General features: G+C 39.5%; 1 protein-coding gene across 1 annotated transcript; it reads right to left on the bottom strand.

Annotated features, from left to right (window-relative positions):
- Window positions 1-2,706: 2,706 nt before the first annotated feature.
- On the bottom strand, window positions 2,707-18,950 carry FUNDC1 (FUN14 domain containing 1). Its single transcript, XM_083362470.1, has 5 exons — window positions 18,589-18,950; window positions 12,942-13,098; window positions 12,201-12,276; window positions 9,990-10,118; window positions 2,707-3,290 (listed from the first exon to the last, which is right to left on the bottom strand). Exons 1-5 carry the CDS (start codon window positions 18,617-18,619, stop codon window positions 3,213-3,215), a joined length of 471 nt encoding a protein of 156 aa, XP_083218596.1. The 5' UTR covers window positions 18,620-18,950; the 3' UTR covers window positions 2,707-3,212.
- Window positions 18,951-18,959: the final 9 nt, after the last annotated feature.

Genomic DNA, 18,959 nt, shown 5'->3' with positions numbered 1-18,959 from the left:
AAGAGGACTGGCAGACCAAGGGCAGGAGGGAGCCAGCCCAATAAGAATGTGTGTCAGCTTGTCAGAGAAAAGCGTGAGGCCAGCTTGCCAGGTGAGCAGAAGATCAGAGAGAGGGAGAGGAGGGGGGAGAGAGAGAGAGAGAGAGAGAGAGAGAGAGAGAGAGAGAGAGAGAGAGAGAGAGAGAGAGAGAGAGAGAGAGAGAGAGACTCATGCACAGCAGCCTCTATTTCTAATTACTCTTCAATCAAGCCTCTTCAATCAATTATGTCTGGACACCCTTTTCAGGTTTATATAACGCATGAATGAAATTTGTTTTAATCAGTGAAAGGATTTAAATTTTTAAAAAATGAGGGGAAAATGACGGAGTTTAGCTGTGAAAGAAATGTATAGTAAGATAAAAGCTGTAAATTTTAACTAAAGAACACTGAGTGGCATTGCTACTATAAGAGAGAGGAAGAGGGAGAGTCAAAAGTGAAGGTTTAGAAAAAGGCAAAAAAATCAATATTTTTTAGATAATCTTCCATTCAAAGAGGAATAGCTGTAAAACAGAAAAATATAACTGGGTACCATCACCGATAACAATTCTGCACCAGAAGAAATTATCTGTCAAAAGCAAGGATAAAGTAAAAAAAGAAATTGGCCACTGACAGTTCTGAAGAATCCCAATGGAAAGGTGAACCAAAATATTAACAGAATTGGAGAATGAATAGTGTGAGAGATCCAATTAAATAAAAAGGAACTAAGTCAAAAGACATGAAAGAATAGTAACCAAGTTGGAATAATGGATTTTTCCATTATTTCCATGACCTTTACAGATTTTCCTGTCTATCCTTCTCTAATACAACTTAAATTATTTCTGGCACTATTAACAAAGATCACCTAGACTTCCATAACCTGGGTAACCTTTATATGCCTGGTCTTCAACTTCCAAAATTCTCAACAATGGCTATGCAGGTTGGGGGGTTCTGAAAATCATATATCTGGAGGATGCCGGGACTGGAAAGACTAGTTGGTTTTTGCTTTCAAATATCTGTATCTTAATATGGAAGACAAAAATTTTGACCTTAAATGTTGAATTTTATGCTTACCAAAACTGGCATTTGTTGGATTCTACTTATAGGAATAAGAACAACTTTAAAAGATGTATGTAGTAGGAACCAATTTACATTATCTATCCACACTCTAACATGCTTTTTAACACTGTAACATGGTACAGACATAGTTTTAATAGCAGTGAGGGAATAGAAGGGGAACTCATCAAATTTGCAAACAACTGACAGGAATAGCAAACACTCCAGAAGAGAGCCTCAAGATACAGAAGGATCTTGACATACTTTTAACACTCGGTCCTACTCTAGCAAAATGAAAGCCAATGGTGAGAAAAGTAAGGTTTTACACTCAGGCAAGTAAAAACAAGAGTTTCAGATTAGGTGCAACCTGACTGAATAGCAGTAAATGTGAGAGGGATCTTGGAGTCCTAGTGGACAATCATTTAAGTATGAGCCAGCAGTATGCGGCAGCAGCCAAAAAAAGCCAATGCAATCCTAGCTTGCATTAGCAGGACAGAATCCAGATCACATTAAGTATTAGTACCACTTTATAAAGACTTTGTAAGACCACACTCAGAATACTACATCCACAGTTTTGGTCACCATATTATTAAAAAAGATGCAGTGTCTTTAGAAAGAGGGCAGAAAAAAACAACAAAGATGATTAGGGGTCTGGAGGCTAAATCATATGAAGAACAGTTGCAGGAATTGGGTTTGTCTAGTCTAGTGAAAAGAACTAGGGGTGACATGATAGCAGTATTCCAATATTTGAGGGGCTGCCACAAAGAAGAGGAGGTCAACCTGTTTTCCAAAGCACCAAAAGGCAAGACAAGAAACAATGGATGGAAAATAACCAAGGAGAGAAACAACTTAGAATTAAGGAGAAATTTCCTAATAGTGGGAACAATTAACCAGTGGAACAGCTGGCCTTCAGAAGTTGTGGATGCTCCATCATTGGAGGCTTTTAAGAAGAGACTGGGCAGCCACTTGTCTGGAATGCTATAGGATCTCCTGCTTGAGCAGGGGGGTTGGACTAGACCACAGGTCTGCAGCACGCGGCTCCGGAGCCGCATGCGGCTCGTTCAGCCGTCTCCTGCGGCTCCCGGTCCTCTGCCATGTGTAGTCCCCCCAAAAAAAAGTGGGACTAAAAAGGTTCAAAGAATCAATTCAAATATGCAGGGTAGGTGCATATCTCGCCTTGGCTCCACTCTTCAGTCAAACCCTGTTCTGCGCATGCGCGCATGTACGCACATGCGCACATATTTTTTGCGGCTCCGAGTTTTTCCTTTTGTGAGGGAACCAGTTCCAAGTGGCTCTTTCACTATTTCAGGTTGCTGACCCCTGGACTAGACGACCTCCAAGGTATCTTTCAACTATTATTCTTTTATCTCCCACACCCTTCCATTTCTGTTCTGGAATTTAGCCATGAACTTCCTTTCCTCATCAGTATAATTGCATGGACTTTTTAATCTACTAACTCAATTTTTCAAAGGTACCATTATGCAGTGGTATCGCTGCAGCATTGAAAGAATGAGTTGTAATTTGTAGTCCAGAATCAAGATGATTATGGTTTGCATCTCATACAAGCTGCTTGAATGCAGATTCATAATACAATCCCAAGTTGAGAAAAGAATGAAAATATAAAACAGCAAAGCTCTCCTAATGATATTTTTACACTTTAATGGGTTCATAGTTGCTTATTATTTCATCTTTGCAAAAAAATACATGTACAAATTATTATTATTATGCTGTGATTTCAAAAATAAGTAGACTAGCCTTGCACTTAAAAGTACAATATTGTACATGTTTGGCATAACATTATTAACCACAGTATGAGATAATTTTATATAATAAATATAAACTCTAAAAATGAGAAGTGCAGAACAAAAATAACATATTCAATATGGACTCTAAAAGAAAATGAAAACACGAGAATTAGCCTTTTTCTTTCTTTGGGAATGATACTGAACGCACAGCAGAATTTTCAGCAAAACCTCCTTCAGTAAGGGTAAGGAGGTAAAGCCTAAGATATAAAATGCTCCAATGTATCTGGCGACTCCATCCTTCTTGCTCAGGAGATTTAGGGAGGATAGAAAAGCTCTATGCATCGCTGTCATTCATCTTTTCCGTGGTTAAGTCAGCAGGAAGATGAAAATCATGTCCTTAAGATGCAAGACCCAACAAAAAGCCTCCAACAAACCCACCAGATACCACGATGTTCTGTTTAAGAAATTCTGTTGACTGAAAATGAAAGAGGTTTATGTCAGATTGCATAGATGCACTGGATGCTAACCAATGAGCAGTTATATACAATATATTATAAATATATTATTTGTAGTACTATTCAGCCTTCTGCGATACATCTCCCAACGGCAGATTTAGCTGTTTCAGCATTAATCTCACAGAATGTTCTCAAGCTTCATGGAATAGCTCAATTTTTCAGTCATTCCTCTTGCCAGTAAGAATTGTTCACAGCTCAGTGTTGGGTCCCTTATTATTCTCTTGATGGAACTCTTTTTCATTATGTGCTCTGAATTTGTATTCCAAATTTCAAATTCAATTCTACATATACATACATGAATTCCCGATACTCCCATGTAACACCTCTACTCCGCGAGCTGCATTGGCTTCCAGTTGCTCTCCGGGTGAGATTCAAGGTGCTGGTAATGACCTATAAAGCTCTAAATGGCTTGGGTCCGGGATATCTGAGGGAACACCTGCTGCCAGCATCAAGTTCCCTTCGTCCAGTGCGCTCCCACAGGGAGGGTCTTCTCAGGGTGCCGCCGGTAAAAGATTGCCGGCGGGTAACACCCAGGGGGAGGGCCTTCTCAGTGGGTGCGCCTGCCCTCTGGAACCAGCTGCCCGTGGAGCTTAGGACTGCCCCCGACCTCCGTTCATTCCGCCGGGACCTGAAGACCTGGCTCTTCGAGCTCTCTGGCCCAGGCTGAGAATTTTAATTTTAATTTTAATTGGGGTTTTTTACTTTTTCAGGGACTGTTGTAATTTTTTTTAATCGTTTTTAACTTTTGTATTTCTTGTTTTAATTACCCTGTAAACCGCCCTGAGTCCTTCGGGAAAGGGCGGTATACAAATCTAATAAAATAAAATAAATAAATACATAAATAAATATGCTGACTACTTTCAGATTTGTTTGCCCTTTCTGTGGATAACAATGTGGGATTTTTTTTATAACTGCTGTAATATGGTTTCAGATTGGATGTGCTCTCATTGTCTTAAACTGAACATGATATGACAGAGGTTATTGTATTCTGATACCCTGATCATCTCAATCCCCACCCATTTCTCATTTCTCATTTTGTGTTCCAAGGTTATCTGTTCTGAGCTACTGGAAACCCAAATGAGTAATATAGCAACTTAAAAATCCTTATTAGAAAACAAAAATGCAAAAACAAAAGGCCCACAACCTCCTAAAACCTGCCTTTCCAGGATTTCTTGTTTAATGTCCTGACTGTGTCAGACTTGGATTATTCTAGCAGTCTGTTGACTGGGCAATCTAACACTTTATTCTATACCTTGATTCATAACCAGTATGCTGTTCATGCATTTTTCTTACTTTCTGTCTCTTAATAATATTATAATAGGCCAGAATTATTTGATTCTACTACATACTAGCATGCTCAGGGCCCTCTTAAGAGCTTTTTCTCCTGGCTCTGGTTCTCTGCAATAGACTCTTTATTAGTACTGAACTTGAAGATGAATCGCTTAACTTTTAAAAAGCACTAACAACATTTCAGTTAATAATGTATATGTTTTTCTATCAATTGTCGCTTTATTCCATGACAGTACCATGCTTATCACATTTAAATCTTACCACAATCAAACGATTCTTACCAGTTAACATGATATACAGTGAAAATAACATTAGCATAAAATCAAAACAACGTAACAAATAAAATATCAAGAATAAAACAATTCACCAAATAAGAGAGATGACCCAATTTAATTAGAATGCCACCTGGGCAGTTCTGTTTCAATATCTTTCTGAATAAAATTTGTGAGGTAATCAGCTTGATTTTCACAGGAAGATTGTTGCACATAACTGGCCTTGAAACCAAGACGTAGCTCCTTTTATCCCCCAAAGTGGGACACTAGAAACACTTTCTCCATAGATGACCTAGTTGATTAGGCTGAGTTTGGGTTGGCACAAACAGCCCTGTAAATTACCCATGTGCCAAAACATAAAAGCTTTTGTTAGGTCAAATGAGTTTCTTAAATTGCACACAGAATAATTGGCATCTAGCGCAGAGACCCATAACAAATAGTGTAATACGTTCGGGCAGCAAGTGCTAGTATTATATAGGCCATTGGATTTTGTACTAATTACTGTCTCTGAATTATCTTTAAAAGGTTAGACTATTACAAAGTGCCTTGCAATAGTCTAACCCGGTGGTAAGAAGGGCCTAAGTTACTGTAGCAAAGTCCGCTTCTGCCAATAATGAATAGCTGGTGTACTAAGTGCTGGGCAAAGACCCTTCAAATCACAGCTTCCACCTGCTGTACTAGCAAAAGCTGTAAGACTAGAAGAAATCCCAAATCCTGAACCTACTTCTCCAGGGACTGTGCCTGTCTTCTAGAGAGAACACTAATGTCAATGGACTGACCCAATGGCAAAGCCTCTTTGGTTGGGCACGGCTACAGTTTGTTCTGTGCCATCCAATCTCTGATGGTCTTCAAGTACCCAGAAAGGACATCAATATTTGCCCTACCTCCCAGGATAGTGATTGAACATCACCAGGATATGATGATATATGATGTATCTTGAACAGATGACCTCACCCAGCAGAGTGAACAGGAGAGAAAAGAGCAATATATACAGCATTCTGCAAAGCAGAGATCACTGACTCACTTCCCCTTTCCCACTACTACCATGTTTCCTGAAAATAAGACAGGGGATGTCTTACCCACTTACCTCAGGATTGTTGCAGACAGGCCTCCCACGCTCCAAGACCTGTTGCACCACTGCCTTTTTCTGCAGCTGCTTGCGGCAGGAGGCATGTGGCGCGTTGTGCTGATGCCGCCACTCGTGGCAGGATACCATGCGTTGCATCATGCCGGTGCCGCTACTCGCGGCAAGACGCCACACATCATGCCGGTGCCGCTGCTCGCGGCAGGCCGCGTGTTCCACCGGTGCTGCCGTTCGCAGCAGTTTGCCATGTGGGATGATGCGCCATGCGGCGTCCTGCCGCAAGCAGTGGCCCTGGTGCAACATGCCACGTGGTGTCCTGCTACGAGTGGCCACAGAAGTCAGGCAGAGGTGTGACAGGTGTTGGGGCATGGGAAGCTTGGCTGGGGCGGTCCTGAAGTAAGTGGGTGCAGGGCGTGTGGGGCAGTTCCACCCCAGCTTGATTTTTACACATGCCTCGCCCCACCAGACGGTGGGACGGAATGGGCAGTGTCTTAACTAGGGTTTATTTTTGGAGTTGGGCTTATATTAGGGTCACGCATAAAAATCAAGCTAGGGCTTATTTTCGGGATAGGTCTAATTTTTGGGGAAACATGGTAATGTCTCCATCTGCTTTCTGAGGAAAGAATGGAGCATTGGAAGATATTTTCAATCCTGAACTCCATAAGGCCATCCAGTACAATATATCATGGTCATGGAAACCCACTGAGGACCAGCAGCAGTGAACTTCCCTTGCCAAGCAATTTTGCTGTGCAAACTGGCCACACTGACCAGATGGAGAACTTGGGCATTAACTTCTTTCTAACAGAGAATTCATTACTCTAAACAGGCACCCTGGATGTCTATTAATGTAATAGTGAAGAAGATGTTTTGCCACCCTTATCATTATAGAGTTAGGTCTGAACATGGGCATATAACTCATGCTTGGTGAAAATCATTTTTCATTTTCTCCTACCAGCATTCTAACAATTATTTAAGTTGATCTGATTTCTGGAAGTCCTCGTAAAATAAAGAAGCAACTAGGATTGCCCAGCAGAAAAAAGCCACTCAGAAGCAATTTCACATACTACTAGGTTTGCCTCCCTTTGCTAGTGATTTACCAGCCACAAGAAAGTATTGCCTGGCTGGATTTTTGCCCCAAGTGTTCTCTGAAAACCATTTGGATCCATTAGCTGTTTGGACAATCCAAATGTGCTTGAGCATCTCCAGATGTTTTGGATGGCAATCAATATCACCTGGATCAGGTATAAGCTGTAATAAATAACAGTAGTACTACTAATTTTAAAAAAATAATTTATACATTAAATAATACAAAACAAGTCCTAAACTGTGGACATGCAAAAAAAAAATATTTATTGTAAATAACAAGGCCCATCATGTGCCAAACTGGTGTAATGGAATCATAGATAGCAAGTGTCACCTATACTTATCATTTTTTTAAAGCTTGGAGAAAAAGTTATGATTTTAAGAGCATGTATTTGAGGCATTATGTTTATATTATGATCATCCTAAATCTCTAAAGACTCCAATTTTGTTTTCTTTATATCTGTTATTAATTCTTCATATTCTTCAAATCTCTGTTAGGGACATATTAATGCAAAATCTACTTTGGTAAAAAGCAATTTATTCAGTTTATTTTTAGCACTTTACAACTTATTATAGTAATATATTGTTATTTATAATAATTATTATAAAGATATTGAGGGGAATAAGAAACTAGAAAATAAAAGCTTAATTCTTGTTTAATTTCCCCCCCTGTAATTGCTTTCTTTCCATTTTTATTCCTATGTAGACATTATATCCTCACTCAGACTAAATTAGTTTTGAAGCTCAATAGCCATTGTAAAAGTAATAGCATATAGTATAATTCTTAATTAAGGTTTAGAAAGATAGGCTATTTAAAAGGAACAATTTACCTTAATATTTAGAAATAATATACAGGTAATCCCTGAGTTATGAGCATTCACTTAACGCTCGTTCAAAGTTACGTGATGAGTGCCCCCTAGTGCTTACGAGCAAGTCCCAAAATTATGAATATTGCAGCACCACGGCAGTCGTTCACCCTTACGAGCGATTGCGTTAGTTCTGCAACATTCACCCTGGTTATTCCCTCCCTCCCCCCCATCCCCACCCAGGACTCCCTACGCCAGGGCTTTTCAACCTTTTCACTGATTGTACCACTTTTAGGATATGGCAACATCAAGTACTACCAGTCACCTAGCAAGGTGTCAAAAACTTAAAACTTGACCCAAAAAAAAGGAAAAAAGTGATGATGTACAGCTAGTCGTCAACTTACAACAGTTCACTTAGTGACTGAAGTTATAATGGCACTGAAAAAAGTGTCCAAGCCACAGCCAAGGAAAAGACCTGCCTGCCCGCCCGGCAGCGCTCTTCCTCCTGTCCGAGTTTTTCATTGTTGTGAGCATTTCTGTTGAGGATTAGCAGTGGGGGTGGGGGGGTGTTTGGTTTTTATTCCCCCCGTTTGCTGGGTGTAAATCACAAGACCCTGAAGATGCTGCAACATTCCAGCTGATTGGCGCTTCCTCTGGGCTCAGCAGAAGTACCAGGATCAGCGCTGAGATCCAGCTGGAGCCTGGTGCTGATCCTGGCGCTTCCACTGAGCCCTGACAGCCCTGCAGCTCCAGCTGTCTCTCGCTCAGGCTTGTGCAGTGCTGCCACTGATTCAGCTCATTCCACTCCCCTGCTACCACTTTTCTAGGATAGTCGCGTACCACCTGCCAGGTGCCAATGTATCACAGGTGGTACCCATACCACTGGTTGAAAAGCCCTGCCCTATGCACCAGACCTTCAATACTCACCCTGCGAAAATCGAGATCTTTTGCTTTCTTGGCTGCTCCAGGCCTTCGGTGCATTCGCAGAGAATGGAGGCCTAAAGTAACACAACATCATGTGAGATCAGTGGGGCGAGATCTCACACTACTGATCGTGTGTGATTTCATGGTACTTTAGGCCTCTGTTCTCTGCAAAAGAGAATGGAACTGCAGCTGGGGGACACCTCCAAAGCCCGGATCAGGCTGTGGAGGGGGGGGGCTGCAGAAGTGTTTGCTGACCTCAGATCCAGGTAGCAGCAGCCTGAAAAACACCTCTGGAGCCCGGATTGGGCCGCGGGGGTGGCTGTGGAAGCATCCCCCGGTCTCAGATCCAGGAGGCAGCAGGAACCGCAGGAGAGAGGAGACGGATCTTTACCAGGTGAGTCTAGCGTGGCAGGAAGGGAGGGGGAAGCATGCGGTATCTTAGTGGGTTGGGGATAGCTTGGGGGCCTGTTCCATCACTAGGCCCTCCATGGCCTTTCCCACCATGAGATACCTCATAGTCACTTAACGAGCCGCGTGTGTTTTAACAAGCAAGGGAATGATCTCGTTTGAGGTATGAAATTCATTCTATAAGTTTTCGAATGGGCAGGCTCCATTACACTCGTAATTCAAGGACTACCTGTATTTTAAAATTGTTTTATAGAAAGTATCTCAAATCCTCAATAATGCTATATGTAGTATAATTCAAATAACTCCTAAATGAAGCTGTACAAGTTACTTCCACTAACCTGCTACATTAAAAATTTAGGTATATGGCAATTTAAGACTATCAAATTGGTTTTGATACAAGATTTTGTAGAGTAAAGCCAATGCAATTTTAAAATTTGTTTTTAAATATTCCATACAATTCTTTACCTAAAAAAGTAGGCTCCTGGAGGCAGACAAAAATAGTTTAATAACATATAGCATAACACAAATATAAATATATAAGTAATATAAAACACCCAAACAGCTGAACCATATTAAAATTAAAAAAAAAACAGTAACAGTTAAGGCTCTTATTTACTGAACAATCAAATATTCCAGGTAGGCAGCAACCTGTTTCTGACAAGTTCAGAGTAAAGCTAATCTATACGAGACACAACATTCTGAAGATCTATTAAACATTTTTTTCCTGAATGGGACATCCCTATACCAAGAAATTACAGAAAATCAATATGTAAAATCAAATACATATTTTACCTCTTCAATTAATGTGTTGATTTCGGGTGCTGCTTTGTTTGCACGTTTTTTGAGCTGCTTTTTTGCTTTATTTACATCTGTTTCAACTCTTTTCCAATCAACCTGTATGTAACCACTATGGCTAGCTATCTAGGAACATAAAAAAATGTTAACAAGCTTAAGAATACAAGAAATAATATATCTGCATTGAGCATTTAAAAGACCGTCTGGATATAGAGAGTTTTATACTTCATAAACAAATCTATTCTCACTAGTGAGCTGGCTGAGGGGCCTCAGGAAATGATGTCTGTGTTCAGTTAAGACAGAAGTAGGCCAAAAAAAACCCAACATCACCCCACCCGTAGAAAGCTCTATTCACATCATGCTCCACTTTCTCTACTTCCCCTGCAGCAGGGAAAATGGGGTGAGTGCAAAGATACCACTTTTTAGCCCAAATTTGATTCCCAAATATGTACCAGCCATCCACAGTCATGTATATGAGGTAGGCAGCCTAAAATTTACTAAGCAAACAGTCCGGAAGCTCCATGTAAGGCAAACAACTAAACAATAAGCTGCAAAAGCTCTTCCACCACAATATTCTGATGTACGAACAGCAAATTGAAAGGACACATTCTGAACATGTGCAATGGAACGTGTGGATGACCTTGGGATAAGAGAGAGAGATGCTGCGACAAGACAGAGATAGGAGCCTTCAGTCACTTAACAGTCTGAGAAAGAAACTTAGGAAGCACCGGCCTAATGGATCAAATGGTTAAAAGTGACAGCTGGAAGTCTGGACTTCAGACTTGCAAGATTCTGTTAATTTAGCCTTATAATAAAGTAGATTTAGCTCATTGAATTGTGTTTTCTAGCTGGTTTAACCAGGAGGGCTGACAACATGTGGATATTGTGCCTGGTGCTGCCATCAGGATAAGGCAGAAATATCCTTTTTAAAGATTTAAACTGTATTTATGGAAGAAAATAATTGCAATAACAGATATTATTTTTGTCATTTCACATTACATATCTCCCTAGACAAAATAACAACCTGAAATAGGTTTGTTCTCCTTACAAAGACACATGAACTTTTATCAAAGAGCCAATCAGGCTTATCTGAGTGCAGTGTGTTTTAAAATGTGCATATCTGGATTTTAGACAAAGCCCTATAATCATTAGTATGCAGTTTATTAATAGAAATCCATACAAAAACGGACATAGCAATGTTTTTATTAAATCTATAGGATGTACCTAACTATGTCTAGTATTGCAGGTAGAATGTATTTTTTCTTCCTAGTTATTAGCTTCTTTCTCAAGTACACTTTAGGGAATTGGGTTATCTCTATGGCACATTGGGAATATGTAAAATGATCAATTTGTTTAGTTCATGTGATTGGTTGTTAAATATAAGCTTATCTTTTTATTTTCTCTTTTAAAAATAGCTTTAACACTTTTGAAAAATCTGCTTGCACAGTCCCCTTAAATATTTATTTGTAAGGTAAAGGTAAAGGTTCCCCCGCACATGCGTGCTAGTCGTTTCCAACTCTAGGGGCTGGTGCTCATCTCCGTTTCAAAGCCGAAGGGCCAGCGCTTGTCCGAGGACATCTCCGTGGTCATGTGGCCGGCATGACTAGACGCCAAAGGCGCACGGAACGCTGTTACCTTCCCACCGGAGCGGTCCCTATTTTTCTACTTGCATTTTTTACGTGCTTTCGAACTGCTAGGTTGGCAGAAGCTGGGACGAGTAACAGGCGCTCACTCTGTTACGCGGCACTCGGGATTCGACCCGCCAAACTGCCGACCTTCTGATCGACAAGCTCAGCGTCCTAACCCACTGAGCCACCGCGTCCCTTAAATTTATTTGTATACCACCTTTATTATTTTTACAAATAACTCAAAGCAGTGAACATATCTAATAGTCTTTCCTCCTCCTGTTTTCTCTACAACAGCCATGTGAGGATTTGGCTGAGAGAAAACGACTTGCCCAAAGTCACCCATCTTGGTTTTTATGCCTAAGGTGGAGTCCCCATGAGTTCAAATCCCTCTATTTAACCTGTTTCTCTAGGTCAGGGGTAGGCAACCTTGGCTCTTTTATGACTCATGGACTTCAACTCCCAGAATTCCTGAGCCAGCTGTGCCTACCCCTGCTCTAGGTTCTATTTCCTTTTCTATTTGCAAAACACTTAACTGACATTTATTTAAATTCATATTTTCAGAATAACAACATCTACCTACTTGTAGCAACAGAAAGCCACCGCCTACTGCAGTTGCTGCAAGTTTTCCGACCTTCTGAAACAAAAATCCTGCACACCTTAAGAAAGAAAAAGAGAAATAAAATTCAGGATCTGTGCAGACAAATACACAAATAAGTATTCATAAGACAAAAATCACAATAAAAACATTTATTTTTAAGAAGTTTTAGCAAATTACTTACATGAATTAGTGGAAAAAATATTTTACTATTATAATTTTATAATTCATCAGACAATACAAAAAACAACAACAAATTATCACATTTAGCATTCACTTTTATATATATGCAGATTAAGTACAGATAATCCTCAATTTACAGCAATAATAGAACCCAAAATTTCTGTTGCTAAGTGAGAAAATTAAATGAGTTTTGCCCCATTTTATGACCTTTCTTGCCACGGTTGCTAAGTGAATCACTGAAGTTGTTAAAGGTCGTTAAATGAATCTGGCTTCCCCACTGACTTTGCTTGTGAGGTCAAGGTGATCTTATAACCCCAGGACACTGCAACTGTCATAAGTATGAGTCGGTTGCCAAGCATCTAAATTTTGATCATGTGACCGTGGGGATGCTACAACGGTCATAAGTGTGAAAAATGGTTGTAAGTCACTTTTTTCAATGCCATTGTAATTTTGAATGGTCACTAAACAAACTGTTCTAAGTTGAGGACTATCTGTATGTAAAACAAATGTACCAAATAGAATGTCAAAGTAATTTGTTCTCACCAGCCTGTTATACCACCCATTACAATCTGAGTTGCTACAGAATATTTTTCTGCAATAGGTCCAGAATTTCTGCCAAATACGCAGTTCCACCAATGGTGACGCCTTGCATATTCTGTTAAATCCAGTACTTCATATGAATCATCATCACTATCATGTTCTATAAGAGAAATTGAAAGTCAGACACTTTCTAAATTTTAAAAAGACGTAAAACTATTCAATTATACGCATTAAGAAACAAGATAATACTAATACATTTTCACTGAGCTACCTTGAATAGCAAATTATGTGAACTATTATTTATGAAAACGTATATGGCCTCCCAACTCACTCTCAGTGATCCTGTGGCTTACAAGGATAAAAACCCAATATAAAAACAATAAAAAGGCGAAGCTCCCCCCACTCTCTGGTGTCAACAATCAAATGCAGGGGTATTCAAACTTGGCCCTTTCATGACTTGTGGACTTCAACTCCCAGAATTCCTCAGCCAGCATGCCTGATCAAATTAGTCATTTGAGGAGCTCCATCCCACTCTGGAGTTCCCAGGCTTGTTGACAAAACCAGATCTTCAGGCCTTAGTAAGGAAAGAGTGTCAAAGTGGGGGCCAATGTTATATTTTCTTAGTAATGAAAACAACGATAAAGAGAAAACACTGAGTATACCAATCAAACCTAGATATGGAATCTCCACCAATGCTCCCAATATATTACTATGTTGCTAGACCTTATTGGGTAATTTTGTAACCAATGCCCACATTTACCTTCTTTGCAGATATGCAAAACAAATGAAAGCTGAGGATTGTAAGCATAGTCTCAAGATTTTTTTCACTTCGTGACGGCTTCATTTAATGACCAAGTTGCCAGTCCCAACTGTGATTGTTAAACAAAGATTACGTTTATTAATATTCTTTAAAATGGCATTTAAGGAGCTTGAAGTAAGTTGATTCATCAAAATTCATCTATTTAGAGCAGGGGTGTCAAACTGCCGGATGCATCATGCCAAAACCGTGCCCACCCTATTGCTGGCAATGGAAAAAAAAGTCACGATACATCACGACACGTCACGTGACGCTGCGAGTTTGACACCCTGATTTAGAGTATATTGGACAATGTACTTAAAAAGGATAATATCAGATTTTCTCTATTGGAAATAAAAAAATGAGGACTTATTGAGTTATATGAAATGTTTATGCACTACATTTCTGGAGTAGTATTTTAATCTACACTACTAGATTTATAAAGGGATGTAGTGGCTCAGTGGGTTAGGACGCTGAGCTTGTCGATCAGAAGGTAGGCAGTTTGGCGGGTCGAATCCCGAATGCCGTGTAACAGAGTGAGCACCTGTTACTCGTCCCAGCTTCTGCCAACCTAGCGGTTCGAAAGCACGTAAAAATTCAAGTAGAAAAATAGGGACCACTATGGTGAGGAGGTAACAGCGTTCCGTGCGCCTTTGGCGTCTAGTCATGCCAGCCACATGACCACGATGTCGTCCTTGGACAAGCGCTGGCTCTTCAGCTTTGAAACGGAGATGAGCACCGGCCCCTAGAGTTGGAAACGACTAGCACGCATGTGCGGGGGAACCTTTACCTTTACCTTACTAGATTTATGGAAAACTATCTCAACATTAAAGATGTGATGTTGAATTATTTACCAAGTCTGGAATTTGACTATGAAATTTTGGTTGTACTAGTCATGGGCTGGAGTTGGGAAGAAGAATGATATAGAGAAATTAGGAAAGTAATATTCTAATTATTCCAGACAGTAAGTACTGGCTCTTGGAAATGTTAGAATCTGGAAAAGTATGTTAAGTCAAAGGATGAAGAAATATGTTTTTCTTTGGCATAAATTTTAAGATTAGCACTGGGTATTTTTGTCATTGTTATAATACAGTATTTTATGGTATTTTTTTGAAAATTAGTGAAAATGAGTTTCACATATATTAGACTATTTTCAACAAATTTTTTAGTACTGTATTTGGTTAAATTTTGTTCAGGGTTTTTAAAGATGCTGTAATGTTGTCTTTCTTTTCATGTTTTACTTTTCACTAATTATTTAATTTTTGGAAATTCTTATTTCTTGAATTAATTAAATGTTATTACTGTGTATTTTAGTAGCCTGTCTATTTTTTGTAAACTTCTAAAAATAATCAAATTTTAAAAAGCAGGCTCTTTTATTGGTTTTAGATAATCAATCAACCAAGTTTCCAATGGCTGTTAAGAAAGCATGTACTATATAAATGGATCTGGAATTACATTCTAATCACGTTTTCATAAGAATCAGTAGAACAGAAAACTATTTACTGTAACTAAAATAATCTTTGATTAACTGTAATGTGGTTTGCAAGTTTCTATGCCACAGATAAACTAAATATATTCTATTGTTAAGATCTATATCACTTATAGAGCTTATAACTCTCCTGTAATTTGATTTGATTTCTCTTTCTTCTTAACCAAAGACTCTAGTAACAGGAACTAGTATAAACTGAATCTAGCATAAACTCCTAAAGTTTGTTTGTTTTGTTTTGTTTTTAATCACATTTATATCCCGCCCTTCTCCGAAGACTCAGGGCAGCTTACAATCTAAGAAGCACAAATCAATGAGCTTAGCAATAGCCTTCATTCTATGTATATGCCTGCTTATTAGGGCTTTCGCCCCCCCCCAGCGGCATTATTACAAAGTCAGCTTATTGCCCCCAACAATCTGGGTCCTCATTTTACCTACCTCGGAAGGATGGAAGGCTGAGTCAACCTTGAGCCTGGTGGGACTCGAACCTGCACTAATTGCAGGCAGCTGGTGTTACTTAAGGAGGTATTAGCCCACTGCTCCACCAATCAAAAGGCCCAAGCTTTTGTGAACTGTAGCTCACTTCATCAGATGCCAACTTTTTTTTTTAAAATAACGTTTATGAAATCAGAAAAGGTGCCACCTGACTCCTCCTGATTTTTGGGTAATACAGTGCAACGGATCAGTACTGGGTTCAAAATGTAGGCCTCTTGGCTCTCACTCATGGAAGTTCCCTATACATTATAGCCATTAGAAGTTCATGATTTTGAATTTCACATCTGTTAACATCCTTTAAAATTACATGCACTGACAAAGCTTTTATGACATAGGAATCTACTCATATCTATGAAAGAACAGTGAAACTACTCATAGACATGAAGAAAAATTATTATGGATCACCACATATTAGAATGTATTGCAAGAAAGATATATATAATACCTACTGCAGATTTCTAAAGTATTATATTTTCAATGGTCCTTAATTATAATTCTTTAAGGGAACAATGAAAAATGAAATTCTACTTTTAAAAGGGTAAATACAATTTAGGGAAAAAAGAAACATAAGTAAAATGAACTTTATAAACCTACTTCAGCTAAAAGTATTTATAGTAATAAACTCTGAATAAGCTATTATTTCCAGTTCTATTTACAACTGACATTTTCTCAACATCTCTAATTTTAAAATATTTAAAATTATAAATACAATACAATCATCATTAATTTGAAATTTAAGTGGCACTATCCTCAAATTCAACATTTTGCAAAATTAAAACTCTAGGTTTAGTGGCAGAATAATCACAAGGCAGTAAATATATACTGCTCAAAAAAATAAAGGGAACACTTAAACAACACAATGTACTGTATTTAATAGTAGGATGTCTTATCTTGTGTTCCCTTTATTTTTTTGAGCAGTATAGTATCATTTAACTATTTAAAAATGGAGTAAAATGGCATCACATAAAATGGCATAACAATTAAAATGGTTGGGCTTGATGAGTACACAAAACATGTTTCTCTAGTTTGTAGTTGAACATATTGCAATTAATCCATAAAACTGGATTAGCTGTTTTTTTTTAAAAAAATAACCATTTATAAGTGTCTCATGTGAACACAAACACAGCTTATTTTGAATTTCAGCCTAACAATGCCATTTATTGCACACCAATTGTGGATTCCCTCCTAAGCAAAGAAGCAAAAAACATTTTGGACCATGTTATCTTTCTTCCTCCTATCAGTATGGGAACATCCCTCAGGAAAAGAACACATTTGGATAAATACCACTGTATTTATTTACTTTGCTTTCTATCACAATCTCCCAGAGTCCAAGCAGTTGAGAAAAATAAATTCCATGATAAATAAAACACCCACATACACCCAACTAAAACTACTGGAGCAAAAATATCTTGAGTGTATCCCAATTCATACCCAGTGCTATAGGACAGGCTGGAAGGCTGTTTTATTTCCTGGTCCTAGATAAAGCACCAAAGGACACATGCCATGAAAGGGGGTAATTACACATACACAAAATGCAGCCAATAATCTTGTTCAAAAAGGCCTTATTTCTTAGGCATAATTGCTGTCAAGCGGGGACTGAACAATGAGCCTCAGCCCATCCCCTCTCAGTGAACGGGGTGTGTGTGTGTGTGTGTGTGTGTGTGTGTGTATATATATATATATATATATATATATATATATACACATATATATATATATATATATATATATACACACACACAGTTTGTATGTGTACACACACACATATATATATATACACATACATACATATATATAATGTATGTATATATATATGTATATGTGTGTATGTATATATATATATATATATTTGACATATATATATATATATATTTGACATATATATATATATATATATATATATATATATATATATATATATATATATATATATATATATATATATATATATATGTCAAATGTTAACTATTTAGATTACCTTGCTAGGCCCCAAACATGGGGCAAATCTTTATTTCCTGTTTTCAGCCTTATCTCAAAGGCCATCGAACAGGCTGTAGTCACACCGGACAGTTCATATATTTTGTGTAAATTACTAACAAAGAATTAATTTCAGTCTCCCTTAATTCTTTGTTAGTAATTTACACACACACACACACACACACACACATATTCTAATCTGTTTACATGAACACACGGGCTCAAACTATCTTCAGTCATTATCTCGACTAAATGGAGAGACGGCAAGGAGAGAAACTTTCCTTAATTCCTACAAGGGAACAGAGCGGATGGGCGCAGCGTCGGGATCCGACAGGCAAACTCGGGACGATAATTGCCAATGCCTCGTGGCTACTAACTAACCACGATGCTCCAGGACCCGAGGTAGCATAGCTCTGAATCGCCTGGGCTTATATGAGGCATCTGGTTGGCCATTTTGGGAGCGGGCCTGCGAGGCTCTTCTGACGAAGGCGAGCTCCGCTCAAGGTTTCTTCTGCTTGGTTAAAGGCGAACGGAATCGCCCTCCGCCAGAGACTGCCGCTCCGCTCCGCCCCGCCTGCCCTTCACTTTTCCCAGCCGGGAGTCCGAGGAAAGGGCTGAGCGAAGCTCCGCCCACCCCGCGCGCGCAACCACTCAGCTCTCGCCCTCAGTGCGCGAGGGAGGGAGGGAGGGAGGCGAGCCTCTTCCTGCGCAGAGCAAGGGTCAGAGGAGGCCTGGAAGGGGGGGGGGGGGGAAGAGGGCAACTTCTGGCCGAACGGCCCCACGATTTCCTCGACTAAAGCGATTATAATCTCTTCCCGATATGCTGGCAAAGCTCCGTGCGGGGAAGGCAGGAATAGCGCCATGACAGCCCTGAGAGAAGTAGGGCTCTCACTGACCTGAGGCGGGGCGGTTTCTCCGAGACGACATGTTTAGTAGCAACTGGGAAGAGCGGGAGGAAAGGAGACACCGCGGAGTTCCGCTCAGTCGCAACCTACCTCCCCCCGCATCATTCTGAACTCCGAAGGTTTCCTGCAGGAGCGCATGCGCGTTGCAAAGAAAACAGGCTCGACCGCTCGCCTGGACTGCCGCTGAGTGACGTCATCGCCGAATATTCCCGGGGGACTGTGGGAATTGTAGTTTTGATTATTGCTCTGCGTTAAAGCATGTGCAATTAGGGAAAGAAATTGATATAGACTGTGTCTTCCCCCCCCCCCCGGAATGCTATGTATCTACCAAACCTGCGGAAAATAAAAGGCTCTTTAATTTC

Source organism: Vipera ursinii (assembly GCF_947247035.1).
Source record: "Vipera ursinii genome assembly, chromosome: 4".
Classification (NCBI taxonomy): domain Eukaryota; kingdom Metazoa; phylum Chordata; class Lepidosauria; order Squamata; family Viperidae; genus Vipera; species Vipera ursinii.
This window is presented reverse-complemented; position numbering and strand designations above follow the sequence as displayed.

What these genes read in the sequence shown, in the direction of transcription:
- FUNDC1 (XM_083362470.1), bottom strand. Translation starts at nt 18,619, where the DNA reads ATGTCGTCTCGGAGAAACCGCCCCGCCTCAG. An exon ending in ATGGGTGGTATAACAGGCTG is followed by an intron (nt 12,277 to 12,941) that starts GTGAGAACAAAT and finishes TTCTTTCTTAAG; the next exon opens with GTGTGCAGGATTTTTGTTTC. An exon ending in GTGGCTTTCTGTTGCTACAA is followed by an intron (nt 10,119 to 12,200) that starts GTAGGTAGATGT and finishes TTATGTTCCTAG; the next exon opens with ATAGCTAGCCATAGTGGTTA.